Source organism: Dufourea novaeangliae, unplaced genomic scaffold, assembly GCF_001272555.1.
Source record: "Dufourea novaeangliae isolate 0120121106 unplaced genomic scaffold, ASM127255v1 scaffold21, whole genome shotgun sequence".
NCBI classification, from domain to species: Eukaryota; Metazoa; Arthropoda; class Insecta; order Hymenoptera; family Halictidae; genus Dufourea; species Dufourea novaeangliae.
In genome coordinates this window covers 2,743,467-2,768,113 of record NW_015373910.1, presented here as the reverse complement: position 1 = coordinate 2,768,113, position 24,647 = coordinate 2,743,467, and the positions used below count along the sequence as shown (strand labels likewise).

Sequence of the window (24,647 nt, the reverse complement as noted above, 5' to 3'; positions counted from 1 at the left end):
AAGCTTATCAGATAACAATATCTATGGAAATATATGAATATCTATCCGTATCCATAAGCAGGATTTAACATATCAGTAAAATATTCATAAAATAATAATACACATCAGTATTTTTTTCGATCCATATTTAGGGAGTATTAAACTCTTATTTAATTCATTGTTTTCCAATACATTCAAATTCCAACACTTCACTTCCATTTTTTCCTAAATATTCTACATTTTTTGCATGAATTATTTAATTTGTGACGAATTGTCTATACACTTTTCCATTACTTTGGAAAATAAATTATTATATTTTATTTTCCTGAAACTTTGCCTTTACCTTCGACTCGAAAATCCTCCATTTTATTATCAAAACGAACAGACAACAAAAGACAATCTTAATATTACTATTCTACTATTGTCCAAATTTTATCTTCAATTATTCTCTGTGTTAAAATCCTCCAGAATCGTTTCCAAATGGTACTTTCAAAGTAAAAAGAGAATGGATCAGTCGAGAGATTCCTCGGATAAATTACAGCACTGTATGGAGCAATAATTTTTGAAAGACCAACACTCCCTTTGTTACCGTCGACGGAATACCTATCGGCGTTCCGCATGAAATAAAAGCCGATAATCTTCGCAGCGGAGTATCGAGATTTTCTGAAACGATTCCAGCCAGGACTATAAAAGGAGAGATGGTGTTACCCTCGCAACCCCCTCGAAACAAATAACTGTCGAGGGCGCCGATGGGGAACTGTCGAATGGTCAAAGGGCAATAAACGTTCGAAACTTTGGCATTCGATAGCTTGGTGCCCGCGAAACGACGCGATTCGCCGCCGACAAGAAACGGGTATATATGTATGTATTCACGTGCTCGTGTACGTAGCGTAATGGGAGTGTGCCCGCGCGTATAACGAGGTCGGTTCGGAAAATCGGCCGATAAAGAGTGAAATTCCGATATTTGAGCGCGTTGATTGGCAGCCACCAACATCGACGAATCGAGGAATCGACTAAGCGTTTTAATGAAATTCCTCTAATTTTATGCTGATTACTGAACATTCGCTGACGGGACACGTGAGTGTGCAAAATTAGTGAGTGTGCAAAATTAGTGTTTGTAGACTGTGGGTGCTTTGTAACTACAGGTGATGCTAGAATGTAAAATGGAATAAAATAATGCAACGCTGCCTTTACTATTTGAATCATTTTTAAAACGAATGGGAATTTATTAAATACTGGTTTTATAAATTAATCTAGAAGAAATGGAATGTTTAATGTTTGTTATGGTATTCATGAATTTCAGATGTAAACTTATATGAAATTCCGATATCTGTGGGCGCTGATTGGCAGCCTACTTGTTGGTCATGACTCATATGCTGAGTAAAAAAGTCAATTATCACACTAACTGATACTTTTTCAAATGTCTTCTCTATACCTATATTTTACTACCAATACTCTATGTTATCTAAATAACAGAAAAAACATCAAATGCACTGTAACCTCAAATGTGATAAATATCTATGACAAAGGTTTCAAGACGTATCAATAAAATATTAGAAACCTTAGAACTTTAATACATTTTATGAGTTAACACACACGTCCGAAACTCTTCATATTAATCTAGCATTTGATTTACATATAATCAAGTCACATCTTAATCTATCCTTTCCAGCTAATGTTTAATCAAATCACATGTAAATCTATAATTTAATCTATATCTAGTCAAATCATACATTAATCTAAAATTCAGTCAAGCACTAACAATTTTAGATTAAAAATTATTGCAAATATTATGTTACAGTTTGTCTTAGACTTAACTAATGAAAATATCAAATAATATTGTCTTGAAAATAAATTAAACAGTCACCAACGTGCACGTTGCAAATGAATGTTTACGAGCATGTCTGTAACTAACATGGCCAGCATGTTTTCCGTCTATTCTAACGAATTCGATGTATCTCCGTCATAAGACGTACCCCGTTAGAAAGGAAAACGGCGAAGTATATTTGAGATACGCTGCTCGCGTTTCTGCTCACTTGCCTGGGAAACATTCGGGTGCAAACGGATCCGTATAAACTCGTTTACCCGGCTACACATTCATGAGAGTCCTCGCGGGGTCGCAATAAAACGATTCAGTGGAACGGGAGTTCTCAGATTGCGCATTCCTACCCTCGGAAAAATGCAAAACGAATGCAGGGACCATACTGTTTGATATTTTGAGTCCTCATGGATATTCCTTGCGATACAGAATTGTCGAGTGACAACTCATTGATTTCATTCATTTATAATATCGTATACAAGAATATTCCAAGTTTTTCAAAGTATCCAAATAAAACCGAATGAATGGAAGGAGATATTTAACTGATACAAGAGTGTATCTGAAATCTTCACTCGACTGATTGATTTTACATAGACCATCGTTTGACAAGGAGAGTTCTCCAGGTAATGCTGACTTTTTAATGTGTTTTAGCACAGTGATAGAGCTTGGAATTCTGAAGCCTGTAATGTTTGTTTCAACCACATATTGCCATTAGTTTATGAAATATTTAATGTTCAATTCCGAGGAGCCTTCGAACACTCATCGAGGATTTACTTTATCACGCGTGAAGTCTTATGCTGTCGGCTGCAGAAATGAATGATATGCAAACTGTATGTCACTAATTAGTGCACCTAATACTAACCAAAAAGGGTACTAGACATAAATATGGACAACTTGGAAGCAGACCATCCCCAAGATCTTCCGTCGTCCTCGTTACCAGCAATCCTGCCTCGAGTAAATAATCCCCGTACCAATAAATCTAGCTCATTTGACTCACAACTAGGTTCATGAATAGATGAAAGCTTATGATCTCATTACAGCTACGTGGACGTTGATTCGCAACGGCAATATTTGATCGAAAATCCGTACTTTCCGCGCGCGCGAGCGCACGCAGACGCTCGCTGGGGATTTTGCTCCCTACCATTTCGGATTTTACAGATACATACTCGTGAAAGTTCGCTAGTGGAAACGGCACTCGTGTTTCCAAACAGCAGCCGGAAAAATGCTTATGGAAAATCTATAGAACCGCCGTGTGTGCGCGCCTAATCCTCGATCTCCAACCGGGCGAAATCGCGTGACGCAATGTAATACCGCGATATTCAGCCGGTGAATACAAGTCAACGACGGTTTTTCCATCCCCGATCGATTTTAGCGAACGTCTCGTATCTAGGAGGGAAATTCGAAAAAAAACTTGCGATCGTTTCGCGGCATTGCTTCTTCAACGTCTCTTGCCGTTTTTGGCGCCATATTGAATTCCAACCGAAAGTTTCTGTATGGAGTATATTGATTTGTGATAAACAAAATTTTCAACGTGAGATAACCTCAGTGATTATTGACGGAAGTTTGTTCATTTTATTTTTAGTTTTGTTGTACTTTCAAGGAACATAGTTCTTAATCTATTTACAGGGTGTCCTGAGAAGATGGGATAATCCGCAACATGGATATTCCTTATGCAAATATAAATTGAAAAGTCCTTTACCATTTTGTAACCTAAGCTCCATTTCCAAGATATTAATTTAAAATTCAAGAAACGTACGACCCAATAATACTGGTTTCTGTTTCCTGATTGCGTCTGTGCGTAATGGTGACCCACTGTTCAGCTGATTGGAGTTCCTTTAACTGCTAATATCTCAGAATTGGAGCTTCAGATTACAAAACGGCAATGGACTTTTCGGTTTGTATTTGCATGAAGAATATCCGTGTTGCTGATTCTCTCATCTTTTTAGCACACCCTGTATACAAAAGGCTTAAGTGACTTACTCATCAACGCCCCACCCAAACCGTTGTATACACTTTCTTTACGACGTAGGCAGGATGAGAGAGAATTTTTGGAAATACGGACCTTAAACAGGTAAGAAGTGGGTTAAATTCCTTTTGTTAATACCAATATCCCACGAGTCGCTAAAGTTGGAGAAGACATGCAATTTGGCACATAAACTTCTCATTAAAGATAAACAAACACCTGTTTAAGCGTTTTTAAAAGTTTAACTCTTATATGGTTGAAAAGGGGGTAAGTTATTTTCTCATAGGATAATCGTATCTCTAAATTCACTGAAGCTAGAGATGTGAAATTTAGTGAATAAGTTATTAAAAAAAATCCGTACATAGTAATTTCTTAAAATCCAACTCCAAACTATATAAAAATAGTATTACCTCGAATACCAATACATAATTCAATATAATTAATCACGTTTACTCTCTCTGACATCAAGAATTATTAAAATATAAAAATAGCTATTACCTCGAAACAGATTCAAATACGAAACACATTTATAAGTCCTTTTTTCACTGCGTCCACGTTACGTTATGAAACATCGCGTATATCTACCTCATTCCTCAGTGACAAACGTTTGCCTCCAATTCTTCGCGCGCCATTGTCAATTAAGAGCCGCTGGTTAATTTATCGAAATCGTTCTCGAGTTGCTGTCGCCCCACTGATCAAGGATGCCGAACCCGCGGCTTTATCGACCGGCAAATTAACGACGAAACTTTTAAGTCTGCAATATTCATACTGGCAATAAACAGCGAGATTCATGTTGACCGTATCTTCCGGCCGAAACTTGCGCCGTTACCGGGTAATGCTTTACAACGGTTCGCACTCGGCCCTTGCATTTTACATCCTCTTCGAACTTCACGTACCACCCGTGGGCCCCGCGAAGAGATCGCAAGGAGGATATTTCCACCGTTTTCACGGGGTATCGACCCCGACCGACGGACTTTTCGGTCGTCGTACACGTTCTTCCGGAATTACTATGCAAATGAAAGTGGTATAAACGATAGGTAATACGGGGGAAAGTTGAAGCTCCTTTTAAGGACTATGAATGGTCCGCTGGACCGGGGCTTAGTGAATTGATCTGTACCACGGAACGTGGGAATAGAGCCTTCTACAAATTAGAGTTTATCTAAAATTTAAATTCGAATTTTTATAGACTGTTTCATGGGTACAGACTTTCGTTAATCTCCCCACCGATCGTAGGTCTTCGCCCACTCTTGGAACTATTCATGTCTTGCAGTGGAAATTTCACTTTGGCCGTCACACACGCGCTCTGATTGGTTGGGGTTTTTCGTTAATATCTCGTTAACAAATCCTCGGAGAACTTTTTCGCTAAGAACAAAGTTGCTTCAAATCACCCAAGAAACCAACCCTTTCAAGGACTTACACCAATTTTGGGACACCCTGTATAGGCGTCCTTGAAATCTTCTAAAACCCTCCAACTACAAACAAAAAACAAAATTTCCCCATACCCTGAAAAATCGTGGAGATATTCCAGATGAGTAAAATTACTGGGCCACCCTATATATTGGAAAATATTCAGAGTACGACTGAATCCAGTCAGCATCGTCTGCATAATTGCCCGAAATATCGGTATTAAAATATATTAATAAGACGATCGAGTGTGTGATTATTTTAACCAGGGTATATAGAATAATTAATAAACAACATTCCAGTTGATTCAGCTACTATGGAGGTCGAAGTTACGCGCAACAGGCCGATCAAGTGCAATTTCGAATGCAGCAAGAACATCGGCTGCCATTATAGTAAAAGCTTTTGCAAATAGTAAATCAAGGAGAAATAGTCGGGGGATCAGGTGGTAAATCGAAAAAAGTTTTCCCGGTGCCGAGAGAGCCTGTCGACTCCAGAATCCATGGCCACTGGGAACCACACCGAACATCTGGTACATGGCACCGGCCCATCAGGTAGTCGATTCGAGTTTCTTGCTGCTTACCGCACCCTCTCGCCGTCCCCCCTTTTGCTACCCCGCCACCCGGCAGCAACAGCAACGACGCGCGACATTCTTTCCCTTTTTACCCACCGTCTACGAAAACGCGCCGCGAGAAAATCCCGGAGATTTTCCGGGATTTCTCGAAACCACGGGAACCGAACGGGTCCTGAAACTTCGACCGCCGTCGATCGTCGGTAGCGTCAAGTGTGTTAAACGCGATGCCGAACTACCCCATGGACTTCCCGTTTAATCCAATTCACCCGTAAATCCTACCATGGTGGCGAAATTTTAGTTATCTGTCTGATATTTCTTGTTTCTTGTACTTTTGTTTTCTTCTTGGGAACGGTTGGATATGGACCTGTGAATAAACTTACCATGCATCGAATATAAATTGGTTATATTTGTAAAATAGAAGGTGGAGAGAATTGAATATGTTTTAAGTATTACTTTCTAGGGTGTAGTTGGAAATATGTATAACGGAATATTGTGTTTTATTAAATATGCTAGAGAATATTCAACTGTTTATGTTGTTAATGAGGGAGTGTAATTTTAAAGGATTACAGAACTGTGTCCACTAATCTTCCTGATCACGTTTTCGGTAACTGATTAATATGATTACAGAGAGAATATCGTTTAGTTCCTAAATATTGTTTGGAATTGGTAAGAGGATTAGGTAGGTTATTTCTGTCTATGATTCTGATAATTATTTTGTTTACCTCAGAACCAAAGAAACACACAATTCGTCTCAGAAGGAATTTCTTCAATTAGCTCTTACAAGCTATGTATCATAAAATTAACCCCATTAACATTGTTTGTTACGTTTATTGCAAAATATGGCAGAACTGATTCGTTTTATAATAATGGTATTACGGCTGATGATATGAATAAATGCGTAATGAATTAATGTTACCAGTTGTTTCGTTTTCTAATAATACTAAAACGAAATTAAAAAAAATGTATTTATAATTTCTGAATAGATAAATTTCTCCAGATCTATGTACAGGTGACCTCTGAATATCTCCATAGCAATTTACTTTGCACTACAATGTAAATTATACTAGGGATAAAATAAAAAAAAGTTAACATGCGGTAAAATTTCATCCATGGTAGCTTTTAAGACTTAGTATGGAATGAAATTCTATGAATCTTTCTTTCACTTAAATGGTAGCACCTGGTAAATGCATAAAATCGAGAATTCGCTGATATTAAAAATTCTGTTGTATATAGCAGGGTAAAAGCAAGGAAGGACAGAAGGAAATTGAAACTAATTAATTAGATTTCTAAGGGGTTCAATTATGTGCTGGCACGACTTTATATAGACACGGTCTCGAGTCGAGAACTTCGTTTAGATTTCTAAGGGGTTCAATTATGTGCTGGCACGACTTTATATAGACACGGTCTCGAGTCGAAAATTTATCGGTCGAACTGTTTTTACACACCAGCTGTACACATGTCGGAAATTAGAGAAGCTTTTCTCGAGAAATGGTCAAACAAACTTGTTTATTCCCGGTTGAGCGTCAATAGTAAAATGTTCGACGTTTGGTCAAGGAAAGAGCCGTCTCGCAGACACCGCTCTAGAAACAATATTTAATGAAACTGAAGGAAGCTTTTAAGAAAGGTCCAAGAATGCTTTTAGTTGTATTGCGACCGGAAATTGCTCTAATTTATCTTCGTGGCGCTTAGTAATCTCATAAACGAAAAATACAACCGACGCTTGCCTTGCAATTTCCTAAATTGCGCTCCCCTCTTCTCCTCCTAATTAATGACGTTTCAATTGTCTGGCCAAAGTGCTTCCTCAACCATCACTTGGTCGAATAATTTTCTGAACGCGAGTAAATGTTAATAATATTAGCAATTGAAAAAACATAATAGTGACAGTGTTTCACTATTTACAAGTTCAAAAAATTAGCCACTATATAGGAAGATGTATATTTTCTAAAAATACAGATTTTGTTACGACAGGTGATGGTGAGGGAAACTGAAGTTGGAGTGAAATATCGGACATTTTTCGAAAATGTTGGATTTTTGACGTCCACGAGGTTTTACGAGCGAACGAACCTTCGGCATATTCGTACTCACGTGCAGGAAAATACGTAAATATAATTTCCATTTTTCAACGTTTTACAGCGAGCGAGAAGCTGAAAGCTTTTTAATAAAAAAAAAAGTTTCATAGGAAGTATATAGTAGTAGCATAATATATGTAAGGTGTTCGTTACTTCATTGAAGCTGTTAACATTAGAAGAGATGTTAGAACGTTGTATAATCCCTTGAAAGCATTAATGATAGAAGTCAATTTTTAATGAACTTTACTTAACGTTATAAAATATTATCTACACTTTTAATGTATTTCAAAAATATGTATATATTGACTTTCACCACTACTGCTCTAAGAGACTCATACATATCTTAGTTAGTAGAAATCAATTACAACAACAAAATTTCAGCCGTTAAATCGTATACAATTACTACCTGAATATCTTGGCTGTTTCTGGTAATAGAAAGAAATGTGTCAGACCAAACTTGTATGGTATCGAGGAGCACATAGTTTGATGTAAATAAGTTTTTGATAGGTGGACGTGCAGAGGTCATATGAAGGTCAACTTCGTTTTTTAAAATGGGAAGACATATTTTTATACATACCATATAGTAGAGTGTTTGAAGACGCGTACAATGATCTGTTTATGAATTTACCTAAAACACTTCACCACCTATCAAAAACCAATTCACTTCAAATTATGTGCTCCTCGATACCATGCAAGTTTGGTCTGTCACATTCTTTACTATTACCAGTAACAGACGGGACATTCAGGTGATCTGTTTTAGGTGCCTCACCCTGTACATACAATCATAGTACATTGTGATGTACACTACTTTTCATAAAAGCCTCAATATCCCACAACGTTACTCTTGTAGCAGAGCTCCCTCTTGCACTGGACCTTTCATTTGTATGTACTGTATTGTCTTGACATGCATCATTTCTCACCTACTGATCCGTCAATCCATTGAACAAACCAATCACTGATTTTAGTTTATTTAAAACAGTATAATAAAAACGGAAAACCCACCCAAATATGCTCAGACAAACCATCTTCCATTCAGGAAGTCTCGTCCACATTTCTAAAGATCGTTCCCTGAGACCGGCAATATTTCCAATTGCAATTAATTTCCCAGCAAGCAGATGGCCAATAGATCCCTGAATTTTTGCGCCAAAATGCGTCGCCGATAATTGAGTAATCCGTCGACCGCAATCACGTAATTGCGTGACTAACGGCGGCGCCGGGTCGCGTGAGCGCGCGGACGCCGTCCACGATCAACATCAAATTTCATTGGGCGGCATTTAACCAGGCTTACCGGCAGGATTATTCAAATTGCAGTTTGTCCTGCGGGAAGGGGGAGGGGAAGTAACTACCTCGTGTGCAAATAAAAGAAAAGGCGAACGCTGCTGCCGAGACCGATAGCACGAAAGGAGCAGAAGAATGGACTTTGATTAAATTGCCTGGGTGTTGGAGCAAAAAGAAGGTGAGAAGTAGCCCGTGGAACCTCGAAGCAGGAACTAGAAACAAGAAAACTAAAGGAGAAACAATAGGGTGGCCTCGAGTGGGAAGAAGAAAACACTTTCTTCTCAATTTAAGGAGAACGACTCGTGCATCATTTCATTGAGAAAATGGCGGCGAGGAGAGATAAAATGGCCGTAGGGTTGCGAGAAGTTTTAGAGTTCATCGTCTGTAAAAGGGTTACCAGACAACATTTTGCCCTCCTTGGAGGGATATCATTTTGGTCGTTCATGATTTTAATTGTTTATCCTTTGGAAAGTAATCGACTAGACAGGAAATGACTGATTGTTAGGATTCATTTTGTATCAGTTGATGGTAGAGTAAGTTAAATTGTTACTGGGTTGGGGTCAAAACAAACGTTCGTTAATGCTCCAGATGGTGTAGTCGAAATGTCGTTGCCTCCTGCAGAGTAGAAAATTACGGGATTACTCCGGTCATAATCTAGTGTCTGCAGCATTTATTGCGCGAATGGCGGCCATGCTTCGCATTCCGAGGGAACAAGAATTACGTCCGCGTTTCGGGAGACTTACGATCGCGTCCTGTGCTAACATTAAAAGCGTACGTTTTCGTGTACGTGGAATTGCGGATAATATGGAAATTTTGAGAGGAAGATCTCAATAATTTATGCATGACGTATTCGAAGTCAAAGTACATCAGAAGTAGTTCAAATAGGTAAAATAAAGTTTGTCCAGCTAAGGTTCTATTATCGACAGTGAAAAATTGGATGTTAAAATTTTACAAGTAGAAACAGCGAGTAATAGTCTGACATATCCATCGAGTTACGAATTTCGTGTTTTTGAGTCTTTTTGTTCGCAACAAAATTACGTACAGAACGTTCAGAATTGCCACTAAACATATTAAATCGAGTCAATAATTTATAATTACAGTGGACAATTTTCTTTGCCTTTCTGTAAACAAGGAAATCATTAAACATACAGTTGACCTGTCTGACAAATTTCAAGCAACAAGAGGTTTAATCGATCGACGCATTCAACTCCAATGACTAGAGTAAATTATGGTAGTATTGTACAGTTAATCATCAGCTACACGAATGGGTGTCTTCCATTCGCTTCTAATTTGTCTTTTCATTACATTGCGGCGGCTACGTAACAAATTAAACGCCATTAATGGTTGATTATAATTCTCGATCATGCCTGAAGCGATCGTACCTACCATTTGATGGAACGTAAAATAATTGATTTCCAATAATTACAGTAATTACTAATAGAAATTTCATATGTTGCGCAAGCCAATAAAGTGCACGTTAATTTAATAAACAAAACGGATGATACCCGTTAATAAACGTCGCTTTGTAACGTCGCTGTTTCGCATGAATTAACGGCAACTTCTATCAGAAGGAATATGTTTACATTATGAATTATTATTCTCTGCTGTATGAATTATCGTAATTTCCAAACGAACAACCACTTGCGACTCCACTTAATTTAATTGAACATCAAATTTCTGAAGGTTAAAATATATGGATGACAAACATAATTATATCCATATAATTGAACAAAACATTAAAAAAGAACATTTCTGTACTCCCTAGATAAAACGAGTGACTATAATAACAACCAAACACGTTCTTAATTGTAAGTCTTAAATCCCCGTTGCAATATTCTATTAACACGCTCAATGCCATAGTGAAAAAGCCCATACGTAACTAGACATAATTTATTTGATTTTCTCAGTCATAAGTCGTCGAAAATCTACGCAAATTTTTGTAACATATTTGGATCAGTAAAAGTGTTTATAAATCAATATATTCACGAGTACATCAATATTCCACTGAAATGAAAATAAACATCATACTGTTTCTTTTTTTACATTAATAGTAAGTTATCCCTGGAGTCGCGCAATGTATAAAGGTAATTCTTACCCAGCGATGGCCCCAAAATTCCATTATATTTTCATTCGATGAACTTCCTCCCGTACCAAAGTCTCATTTCATTTACTCCGACCAAGTTTCTCAGGTTCCGGTCGATTTCATGCAAAGGCGCTCGTTAAAAGTTAATACACCGTTCTCCGCGTGTTTATTTTCAATCTTTTTCCCTTAAGCTTCGCCCTCTATTTCTTTCACTCGACAACGAAAGCTTCCTGCGACCGTTTCACCAACCGTCGAGGAAGAGTCGGCCGTCGTACCGTTTTCGGCTTGCCGTTAGAAGGCGGGACCAACCCCCTTCCACCTCCTCCCCAGGAGGGGTGGAGGGCGTTCTGCGAGCAGAATTTTAAGCGAGCAGATCCAGGAAATTAGGAAGATTTGATCAGTCGGTCCCGGAATTACAAATAACCTCATTATCGTGGCAAAGGCGCGCGGCCGTGTCGAGACAGTCGCGATTTATACCGCCAAATTTCCTTTTTATCCTCGGCGCTCGCGCGGGCGCGCACGTGCGAGCCAGATGGAGGTCGTTAGGTGACTTAAACTGAGCCCAGCCGCCACGTCGGTAACCCTATCTAGCCGACAATTCCCTTCTTTTAGAGTTTAAAAAAAGTGTTCTGGTTGGAATTAGGATTCGATACAGACTTTTTGCGGAATTTATGTAGACCATTGATGGTACAGGGTGAATCTTGAAACTGGACGACATTTGAGATCACTCTTGAATAATTTGCGATATGAAAAAATGGTTCAAACAAAGATTGAATGGTTTCCAGTTTGTCTAAAGTTAGTCCTACTTTGCTTTTTTATCAGGACATGAACATCACCTTCTGGAATTTGAATTGAATGTCTAGAATTTCTTGTCGAATACGGATGAAGCATCAAATTATAACAAATAGGTGTTAATAATTACAGAAGTAATTATTAAATGAATAATTGCATATAAAAATTAAAGGGCTATTATTCGAGAATACATGAGAATTAGTTATTCTTGTATATCGAATCTATATTTTAATTTTTTTTATCAAAACTATTGTTTCGGTGATATTTACGTATCGTGGATCCACATTTTTTAAATATATTGGGTAGTATATTTAAAAAAATTCCACTCACATGCACTAAAACCAGGAATATTTAAACGGTATTTCTACCTGGAATAATGTAAAGCGAAGACACAGCAAGGCGAGGTGAACGGGAATTAACAACATAGACAGCAATTAACGCAACGAGGTTGCTCGGCGAGCTGCGAAAACAATGAATGAGGGACAAAAGGACACGTCCTATTGTGCACTTGAGCAATTAATGTAGCCTTAATTTACGGAACAATTATCGACAATTGATTCCACTAGCTTGGACAAAACAAGGTATAATTAACGACTCGAGTGTAATTGACGTGTCACACCAAAAAATGTATGTTAGATAGAGATGTATCGTGAAAGGTACTAACGTATGAGACTCGATTTTCTTTCTATTCGGGGTTCAAAGTGTTCGCAATATGTCTTTAATGATTTGTACTGAGCAATAATTTAAAGTTTAAGAGGTACACTCGAGTGTACACCATTTATGGTGGATCTTCTAGGTGTAGAGTGCTCACAAACTTCAAGTTTAATTCAAGTAGCCTCGTCGGTTTGCATGTTTCGTGTGAAACGCTTTTGTGTTTCTGCTGCTAAGAAGACACTACGAAATATCATCTCGAAGGAAACGATCATTGTTTCATAAATTTTTGACTGGCAGACTGCTTACTAAGGAGAATAAAGTCTTTGCAAACTGTAGATCGCTCATCTATCTATTTCATACTAATTTGAATAATTGTATATGAGCCTTGAAGTATATTCTTATGGCGACTAGCAGACTGAATAACGACTACATTCTTTTCCAAATACACTGCAACTTCTTTCCGACATGTAATATAAATATCAGCAAGGAAATTAACAAATATTAATGGGACTGCTTAACATTATCACTAGACTGCAGACATCTTGGCAAATATAGGTCCTTATGAAATAATTTATAGAAATTGGAATTAAACTAAATTGTTATTTAGGCCATTAAGTATTTTAGCAGCTTTAAGTTCAATATACTGAACTTTAGATAATAATCCCCACCACTCATAAATAATAGCCCATCAACATTAAATTCACTTTATTAAAAATTTTTTATGTACCTAACTTTTGAAAAGAACCATTTTTCTTTCACAATGAAGGCCATAAAGTAAATAAAATTCGTCAACATTTACTGCAAACTCCTAAAGTAAAATGTAAAATGAAAAAGAGTGAGCCTTTTTCCAATCTGTGTGCAGCTACTTGTAGTATCATAAGTTATAACTAAACGAAACACAAAGTCTAATCATCAGTAACGCCGAGTAAAGGATCACGGGGAGATAAATGGTTTAATCTCACGTCTGGCAATAAGTTCTCTTAATATTCCGTCACGGAAAAACTCCAATAATCCGCCGTCGTGCCATCATTCTGCCAAAACGGGAAATAACAGATGAAACTGACAGCAGCCTTAAATTACCTCACTGTAGCCGGCGTTCGGTGGCGCGTTGATCGTATATATCGAGACCGTGTATCGATACCGGGAGTGGTTGGGGGACGGTAACGGAGAGGCTCGTTACGTTCTCGACAATTAATTACCCTTCGTAAAACTGTGGGACGCCGACGGTTTGTCTTCATTCGAGAGGCGACTTATCAGGCGGCACGGGTTTACGATACGCGGTGAGGAAAGGGTGGCGGCCGATAAAAGAAGCTCTGACGGCAGAAAATGAGGAAGAATGATAGCGGCACGAGACGAGGAAAAGTAAATTTGCGAGGACGTAAAAAGGTGCACGCGCGCCACCTTCGACGTCTGACGTCGACTATCGAATCATCCATCAATTGTTATATAATATCGCGGCGTCATTTGTCAAGCTTTTTGTTCGGTTCACGCACTCGATGTTGCGCACAGAGTGCACCTTCAACCATGGTGCAACGGAAAATCTATGATCTTTCAAGCGATGGTAAAATCAAAGTCGAAAGTGGAGTTCTCTAGCGCGAATCTTTCTTTATGAGAGAATTCAAGTTACTAGACTCGATGATGAAATTATAATTATTGGGACAATAACATAACAAAATTTATCAATAATAAAACATACTCCCACATTATGATTACTATCGTTGTATGGAAATTTTAATTTATTGATGGTTGCACTTTTGCCCTGAAAAGGTGCTGTTTAACAATAGTTCTGTGATGTGACTGACCATTACTAGTTCGTTCCACTTTCTGCTTAGATGTCACTCATCTTTTATCAATCGTATCACAAGTTTGAATAACATTATGACGAGAAATTAGTGTCAGAATAACAATATTAATATTCACAAACAATAACGAATCATCACTAGGTCGTACTACTTGCTGCTAAAACCTTCAACACCCTGATGTTACCTGTGGTTTATCCATCGTAGTACAACCTTGACTAGAACTATGATGAAAAGATATTGTTAAAATAACAATATTCGTGGTTATAAACAATAACAGAATTATAACTGATGTGAAATCACCAAAAACTTTACATAAATTACACTCACTTACTTTACAAGTTATTCAAAATCAATTTTGTGGAAAATGTATGTTCATTTTTCATTTTGGACTAATTTTTGCATAAAAGATTTCCTCGTCACCGTCTGTATCACGCTTTTCGTTCCACCCTCTACAGAGCAAGTCGTCGAGGACGTAGTCACTGGCCATACAGGATGCCGGCCCTGGAAACAGCTGCCAGAAAAGCCACACATCCTTCGAGAACTAATCGTTAACCGTTCACGTAGAAAATTGCCCGATTCTTTCGGTTGTTTTTCGGTTGCTCTACGGGTTTTCACGTACAATTGTGTTGCACCGAGCGTCTCGGGTCTGGTTTCTCCGTGTATCTTAAAATTTCATTTCGTCTCCCACCTCTGGTAAAATTCACCGATGGGATCGTGTTAGATTCTTGTTTAGCTTCGACGTCAATTTCGATACGATACACGTCACTCGGGACAGAATGCTCGAGTTAATTGATCCATCAAACGGGAACAAAACTGCGAAATTCATTTCAACCGGCGCCACACGGTTCTCGAATGAGAAATTCCGAGCATGGTGGTGGTGTAATATGTGCTCGTGACACGTTTTGCTTTAAAGACTATCACCGCGTGTTAGTTGACAGGAAACCATGGCAATCGGTCAATTAGCTGTTTAATCACCTGCAGACCTGTCACTCAGTACACTGCTGGAGCCGATTCACGTTAATACAGAGGGCGAATGCAGAAGCCGAGTTACGATCTGATAGTCGTGTTACGTTAAATTAATACAGACGGTGCCTGAATAATGATATTTCGAATTTTCAACATTCAACAGTTTCTAATAACTTGCAGAATAATAGACAGATATATAATGTTACGAAAAAGTTTACAAAGATCTAGTTATCCTAGAGGAATATTTACTTCATTATGGATTCTAACAGGTATGAAATAAAATGGAAATTTCTATAAATTTTCTACTTTACTCAGTTCTAAAGGATCTGACTGTGATTGATTAATAAAGTCAATAAGTCTACTCAAGAAAATAAAGAACAGACTGCTTTATAAGCACACATAATATTCACGAAATATTTAATACGTTGGAATTTTAATTTTGGAATTGCTAAAGTACCATCTATTGTATACTAATTCATACTGTACAAGCTGAGAGAACGAATAGCAAAATATTTATCTTGGTTGAACAGGAGAACCTAGAATTTTGAGAATGTATATGGTAATCTCTGAGAACGAACTAACAACAGAGAAATCTTCATGTAAAATAGTGACAGTTATGACAATTAAAATAAGCCAATTTTTCCATCGACCAAATGAAACATACGAAGGCAACAGATTTCATGATACATGCTAGCAAATTATTAAACAGAATAGATTTAACTGATTAACTAAACTTAAATAAATCGTACTCGTGCCAAAAATGCAACGACTTATCGAATAGTCTAATCAGAAAACCCGCGACTAAATTAGACGACCGTAATCAATATCGTTGCCTACCAATATTTACCAGTACCTATCAGACAGCCGTACAAAATTACATGATTTCTGATTCCATCGTCGCTAAATCACCTAGTGACACGTACATTCCACTATCCGGAACGGAATCGTGTCGACCCGGTTACGTCGACGTCCGATCAGTAGTATCGATGCGCGTATGATTCGACGTAAAAGTAATATCTAGCGAGTACGGCGTTCACGCGATTTCCAGACGAATCCTCAATTATTTTATTTAACATCGGTCATGAGTCACCGACTAGAAACCATTGGAAACCACATGGATCGTCCAGGGTACCTTCTACGCATCTATTTGGTCGATTCGTCGGCGGTTTTGTCGCCGGTGAAAGGAAAACGAACCAATTGCAAGGATAATAAGGACTCGTTAGCTCCGTCGATCCTGTGAAGAACCGGAGTTCGCCTTCTCCGGCTCGAATTCCGGCCAACTTTTTCCAGACCGATTGCGCTCATTTCCGCGCTCGGGGTCTGCGGGATCAGCTTTTTAAAATGCCGGGTAATTTCCATTTTTAACGAGCCACGACAGAATCCACCTCCCGGCGCTGCGCTACGGATTTATCCTCGCCGGTTCCGAGCCATCGGATCGCATAAGGGGAATTAATCGCGTGAAACTGTATAAAAACCGTCCTCCCAGACTTTTCCCCCTGGTGGGAAAAACGAGGGAACACGTAGGTCCGAACTTCTCTCTCGTCTAGCAATGAAGGCCGTTAATTGGTTGTTAATCAGAGGCACCTGTGAACCCATCAACCGTACTGGGTCTGTGTGCACTTCTGTCGGGTATTAAGTATCGCGTGAATAATAGCTTCATGGAATTAGAAGGAACTTATGAAAGTTTGCGTATTAAAGTTTCTAGTTGAATTACGAACTATAATAGTAAATCAGAAAGTTACATATAGTTTGTTACTTTTTAATTATTTTAGGAAGAAGTGCCCTAGTAATATAGTGTGGAGGATAAAATTTAGAACGGATTAGATGGAGGAATATTTTCTGGAGCAACGAGGTATGTTCGAGAGTCGGTTCAGTTTTATGCATACGTTTGATATCTAAAGTAGGTGGAGTTCTGCATCTTATCCGTAAGAGTATGTTGGAGCAGAGGGACGGACGAAAAGGAAGAAGGAAGATGGTACAGCCCAGGACTCGTGTCCTGAGGGAATACAGGAAGGAGACAGGACGTAGACGGATCAGATGTCTGGTTCGAAACTTTCGCGAACTGACCCCTCTATATTTTCCGTCCATTCATCGAAACTGGATCACCACTTTAAAGATCATGAAGTAGATAACGGACGACGGAGCGAAATACTGGACTTTAGGTCACGAAGATTAACCGAAGTTTCGTGCTTGTCGAGAAGGATTTTCGGTATCTCGAGACGTCAATCGAGAGGAATCCTCGTTGACGGTAGTAGAACAAGACGACTCAAATATTGACTCACACGACCTAGCAACTGTTAGATAAAGTTTACGAACTAATCGATAAACAAAATTTGAAGACGACTAATCGTTTCGAGACATTATTGTACACGTGGCAACGTTAAAACGAAGTACCACTTGAAAAATTAAAGTGAGGTGCAGATGATTGAAGGATCATTATTTCAAAAGAAAGATTTCGTGTGCAACTTTATTGATTCGGGTCGACCGGCAGCCCTCGAAAGTTGTGGAAGTTTAGAAGCTTCAGATAGGCATAGTTAAACCTTGGACGATGTTTCCTGGGTGCAGTTGGACTCAAGTTTGTAAAGTATCTAACTCATCAACATACAAATCAAATTTAAGTTAAGTGTTTTCCATACTAAGTCATATAAAATATCAGGTCTTTTTGAATCACTTAGTTGGAAAATATGTTTGAAAAGTAGGTAGTACAGGGGTTCAAACAGATCCAGACACGGCTACAATACGAATATTAAAACATCCAGCCTTCAAAGGGTTAATTTGATTTCTCACTGTTTCGCGTACTGTTTGTTACAAGCCATTTCTACGAAAAAGTTATAGTGTTAAATCCAATCTAACAATGATAACTATGGCAAGCTTCTAATGAGTTACAGATTTACCCTAAATCTGTGCTCACAGCCGTCCAGCAATCCTACCTTAAAGGGTCAAGCAACAAACAATACAGACCCTTGTGGCCATCAAGCCGCTCTATCGCCAGCCAGAGATTAACGTCTTATCAAAAGAAGCTGACGTGACACCTACATCTCAAAATAATACAAGAAATACACAAGAATTCTGCAAAAATAAGATATACACGGAGACGCAAACACGGCAACGTGAAAATCTTGAAGCAAGCGGGGCAAGTATAAAAGGAAAGAAGAGACAAAACGCAGAAGAAAAAGGGGGTGAGCGAGGACACGTAGAAGCGGCCAAGAGAAGAAATAAAAGTCGGAAGGTGGGGCTGAGCGGGAAAGTGAGACGAGACGGCAAGGGAAATAAAAAGAAATTGTCATCGTCCGGGTGGTTGCAACCACCCTTGTAACCGTGACTCCCTCCCACCTACCCCCCGAGCTTTCCACGGTCCTGCTTTACAGCCACTGTCATTTGTTTTTACGTTCGCTCCGTGTCGTTCCTGAAAATCCTTCGCCTGTCGCGAACGCCATTCGCCCCTCCTTGTCCTGCGAGATTTCGTCCTGGAATGGAGAGACAGCACGCGCAACAGCGCGCGCGCGCCGAAAGTTCAAACGCGCCGACAATCTCTGGGACGCAACCCTCCAACGCCGGGGAATAAGAAAATCGCGCAAGGGAGCAAGCAAAGCTGACAGAAAATTTCGAAGTCTCTAGATAAAGATATTCGGTTCTCATCCGCCGCGAGGTAGAGTTTCGAGGATAGAGGTCGGTCCTGAAGTTTCTCCTCGCGAAGGCGCGAGGGATCCCGGTGTTTTCTATATTTGTCAGAAGGGGTGTTGAACTTAACGGGAAAGTTTTCAGATGAAATTCTGTTCAACTGGCAAGATCAACCGAGGATCTCGAGGCTGGATTAACCCCGCTGGATATTGACTTTACGAAATTGTCGGCTAGACATCTGTACGCTGGGAACTTTAAGGAGGGCTGAAACGTTGTCGGATAATTTACCAAGGGGGATTAATAATACCCTGGTGTTTTTTTCGAAACTTTCGCGGTGCGAAACTTTCGTTCGGGTATTTTAAGATTAACTCCGTGGTAGCGCGGGCGCGAGAGGTTTTGTCGAGAACGAGGTGAAACTTTCGTTTCTTCGGACGAGACCGGAGAACCGTTGCTCCGGTTTGGTAGACTTCGAGATTCCTGACTGGGGCTTGTTTTAACTGATAGAAGGAAGGATATCTTTTTCTGGCAGGGCTTGAAACTGCGCGATAGTTTCATAGATCTCGTTGAAAAATCAGAGATTTCCGCCGGAGAACGATGGTGATGGAGGATCTTGGATAGACGGTTCTCGGCTTGAACTCCCGGAAAAAAGTTTCAATGAAAATACAGGGGAAACTTCGAGCTTATTTCCAGCTGGAGAACGGGCGAGAAAGATAGCAGGTGAAGGTGATAAAGACAGTATCGCGTATTAATTTCGCCGGACTATTTAATTAGCAAGGCCTAAGTAGACGAGATAAGAGTTTAATGAGTACAGATAGCCTTGTAATCCTAACAGTTTTCTTCTTTCTTCTTATCCGAATCATTCCCATGACTCTTTGTGCCTTTAGAGAACAATGGGACAAAAGAAAGCGACTGTTACCATGGTAACAGAGGATTTCTATTACATTTTCTTGAAGTAGAATATTATATAGTAACCGTCGTTTATTTTCTTTTAAGTCCCGCGGTCACAAAACGTACTGGTTGAAAAATGAAATAATTTCAATGACAGAAATATTCAACTTCTTAAACTTGGATATTTTAATATTTCGATAGTTAAGTATTCCCATAGGCATATACGAAGACCGATTATTACTCTGATAGGTAAATACTCCGATAGATCTATATTTCTATGGTTAAATACTCCAATGGCTAAATAGTCTGATAGCTAAATACCTAATAGATAAATACTTCGATAGATAATCACTTTGGTAGATAAAGACTTCGATAGACAAATGTATACTTCGATAGGTAAATTCTTCGATAGCTCAATACATCGATAGACAATTATTCCGACATACTGTGATAAATTAATGCACTGATAAATGACTATTCTCATCAATGAACACTATCATCAATTAGTTTGAGTAGGCTCTCAGAATTAGCTCTGATGGATGGGCACTTCAATCAACGCGTGCATTGATGACCCAATATTCCGATAAGCAAGTGCTCCAGGAAGCTAGTACTCTTTGCAACACTAAAGGTACAATTAACAATAAATGAAAAAAATACTCACGAACTGTCAAGTTGGCCGGTTTCACGATCTTCGGACAAACCCTAAAGAGGCCCAGCTTGAAGCGCACACTCACGACATTCGCGAAATTACGCGGTAAATACGGAAGATTCAATTTTTCCTCGGTGAGCAGCCAGGCAGGGCCTAACAGGGCCGTACTAAGAGCTGCAAGAGCAGCGATACCACAGACCAAACCGCACCTGGTCAATCTGATGCCACCTGGACCACCCGAGCAGCACATCTTCGTCTCTCTGATTCCTCACTCTCTTCAGGATGACATTCTACGACGCACAAAAAATCACCTCGCCGATTTCAATAGTCCCCGCCTCTCTTTTCGACCGAACGCTCTCCGCCAAATTCGACACATTATCGAACGACTTGCTGACGAGTCCGCGATACACTTCAATGCACTGTCCTTTTTTCCACGGGACACTGATTGCACTTGCGGTTTCAGGTAGCCAGAGTTAGGGGTCCTCCACGCTGGAATGGCTCAGGTGGCGCATCCTGAATGGAACAAAAAAAGTTATTTTTTTAGAAAAAAGAGCTTTAAAGTTGAAGACAATATTGATTTTAAATTATTAGTACAGTGAATGGTGTTTTTTAAATGCTTCTATTGAAGAATTGTCATTAAATAGTATTATCTTATTATCAGGTATCGTTCTACGTTTGTGGCCATATTGGTTGCTGCTGACTATTACTATTCCTATTGGTTAGTTACTGTCAACTGTTTACTTCTGTCATTTATTGCTAGTGGTATCTACTAGGGCTCATATTATTAAATACTGCATTATATTTGAACTTCTTTATTTACTGCTACTGATTAGTATATCTCTATTGCTACCTATTGGTATTGATTTCATGAATTTATAGTCTATAGAGCACAGTGAAATCTAATGGAATACAAAACTTACATCAGATACAACGGGTTGTCTGGTTTATTCTGAACCCAATAAGATACTTAAGAGAGAAAACAAATTTCTACATTTGCCCCTCTTTAAATAAATTACTTTATAAAATGTCATTTCGCATAAAATCCGTTGTTTACTTATTACTTTTTACTCTCTGTTAGTTCTCCCGTCGTCACTCAATATTACCTCAAAAGAGACATATATTTGTTTTTTGTACAGTCGTTAACCTGTATAGAGTGGAAACCCTATTTTGAGCCTCCAGATATGTCCCTTATCTTTCTTAATATAGCGCTATGACAAATATATATGAAAGTTCTAACAAGAAAATATAAAAAGTTATAAAAAAACCTGTCCCTCCCCTAAAGGTTAATCATAATTTCTTACAAAATGAATTTAGTGATTCAATGTTTCTGTCATAGTCAATAGAAATATTTCTCTGTTTCTCTGTAAAAGTCTCACAGCTCTACAGTTGTCCGTTTCATACAGAATTTTTATTCCAAACAACGTTTCTCTATTTTTTTTTGCGCATGGCCCAGATCTCAGAATGCATAATGCCGGCCACGGGTCATGTCCGATAGTAGTTTAAATATTTGAATATGCATCGTACAATCCACAACTTTCCAACTACATTTTCAGAATTTCACATATTCTCGACCTCCAAATTCTTCAAATTGAAGTAGATATTTCATCAAGAATACGAAATATCGCAATAATTAGACGATAGTCTGGGTACCTCTTTTTGTCAGTACCTTCGAACACTTATCGAGGATTTACTGTAGTGTGATGTCTCAGTGTCCCAATTGAGAACAAATTTCTGTCGCAATCTACGAATAATAAATTTCACATGCTCTCCGTATAATCGTCAGACGCAATGATTGAGTGAGACACATTAACACGTTCGTAACACCACGTGTATCGATCGTTCGCCAGCATCTACTCTCGATTTTCACTGGGATACCAGGGTGGTTATATCTCAGGCCTTGTGTGATTTGTCAGTCGACCGACCGATACCCTCCGTCCTTGTTCGACGAAAGCGAATAATCCGCCAACGATAAGCGAGTTATCGTCCCACCATCGAGTTTGACTTTATCGAAGCCCTCGCGGGAATTACCGCGTCCGTCGCGTGCCACGGTGGTTTAATTCGCAATGAGAATTCTCACGGTTCACGGCTGCTGCGCGGATTCCCGCGTCAAACATAAAACTTCCAGTTGCTGATAAATAATTGATACGGATCGATTTGACATCGGACAACTTGTTTACTTGTCGGTAGTCCGACGAGATTCTCTTGAGTAAATCCTACTGACCTATTATCCGATTGACTTTCACTTTGCAGTTTATCTCGATACATATTGTATGAGAAAGACGTGACTTTGATTACATTCAACTTCGTAACGCTTGATGTATTTTTTCGACTTTGTCCCCAGTGTTTACGAAATACTGTATTCTGAAATTTTTCGTCGTCTCACCGTAAGATAACTCTTTTAGTAGCTTTAATCTTTTAGTAACCTGAATAGGAATATAATGATTTTATCGACAAGAAATCAGAATAAATAACGTAAGTGGATTTTGCTACATTTCTGTCTAAAAATCAGCTGAAAAATGGGAATGAGTCTATGAGGCAACCAAATATAGTTTTGGATATACTTATTAAACAGGGTTATCGCAGATAGTAACTTAGGTGAAAAATAATTCAGAATTTAGTGAACATTTATTCCGTTACAAAATCTTTATATAAAATTAATAATCGTAGTATAAGGAATATATAAAGGAATATATTTTTGACCGTCCATGACTCAAAATGAAATAAAGTGTGTCTGGCTACGTATAGCCTTTTTCACTGTGGTAGTCAACGTGTTAAATAGTTACTTGAATGCAAGTCTTCTTTCCAAGTTTAACTTGCTCTCTTCAAACAGAGAACGCAATTCATTGACAGTGGAATTATATTCTCAAGCAAATTTGACTTGTACAATGCAGACAAGAATCACATTGAAATGCTCCGTGCAATTTTATCAGAAGGGTAACCACGATGAAGGTATCGAAGATATTGACGGGGTTGTACCAACAGATGAAACTTATAATTTAAATTAAGTAACTCGATGGCATTATTAAAACTCGTGTCCAAGTTTTTAGAAGTCGTGCACCGAAGTTTTATAACGAATTTTAAAGTACAATCGAAATCTGCAATTTAAAGTTAACAGGAAACTTGTATTCCGCTCCTCTTTATCGGACACAAGTCAGATGGATATAAATTGCATCTCCGGGCCGCGTAAAACTGCGACAGAAATTGCGAACTTTGGTCCGGAATACGCAAGCTGATTTATTAAAGTCGTCCTTTTTTTTTAAACATTTCACTTTCTCGTGAAATAAGTAACTTGATTATAATACTGAAAATATTTGAAGAATATTTCAGAACTATTAGAACGGGGAAACAATGAAATACACACTTTCAATTCGGTACAAAAATATTACGGGTAGCAATAAGTAATCTATGATTTTCTTTAAATTCAATATTAATTTCACAGAAATACATAGTAGAACACCGTCAATTCGTTCTCCATAAATATTAAAAAATTAATATCGCGAAATGATTACCTACAATAATTCATTAAATCTTTTTATTGATTTATTGATGTTACAACTGCTTCTAACTTCCATACTCGTTCTGAAATTAAAAACCACGTTACAGCAGATCAAGAATTTATTATATCAGGTATTGCTGTATGTATTATATCTAAGTAAAAAAAAACGTTTGATTTCTAGCTCGCGAACCGAGAGAAAAATACGAATTCTGAGGCAGTAATGTTTTCGAAACAATCACTCGGTTAGGTAAAGAATACTACGACCGGTTGTTTACCGGATCAGAAACGTCACCGAGCTAGTTTTATCGATGGTGGTGTCGACCTGGCGGATGTTCCAATACGAACGCAGCCGAAATTCGCTGACTGCGAAACAGATCAGGCCGAAAGAGCGGTCTCCGCTAAATGAAAAAGAGAATGGTAAACCACCGTGTGAATTTGTTTTAAATGGCCAGCAGCACTAACGATAGTGGCCGACCACTTCACGACTGACATATGTGCGGCAGATTCCGTTCAATTCTTATACAGGGTGCTTCAGAATGTCTCACCAAATTTTGAAAACATTTATTAGGACATCTGGTACAGAATTGTATATGAAATACTAGGTGTGCAAACT

The 24,647-nt window shown here is 38.6% G+C and overlaps 1 protein-coding gene across 1 annotated transcript in view; it reads right to left on the bottom strand.

Moving 5' to 3' along the window:
* LOC107194134 overlaps nt 1-20,788 on the bottom strand; it is a 203,492-nt gene extending 182,704 nt beyond the window's left edge. Inside the window, exon 1 of the mRNA XM_015583700.1 lies at nt 20,551-20,788. Coding sequence (XP_015439186.1) covers nt 20,551-20,788 — 238 coding nt within the window. The remainder of the gene's footprint in view (nt 1-20,550) is intronic.
* Between the last annotated feature and the right edge of the window lie 3,859 nt (nt 20,789-24,647).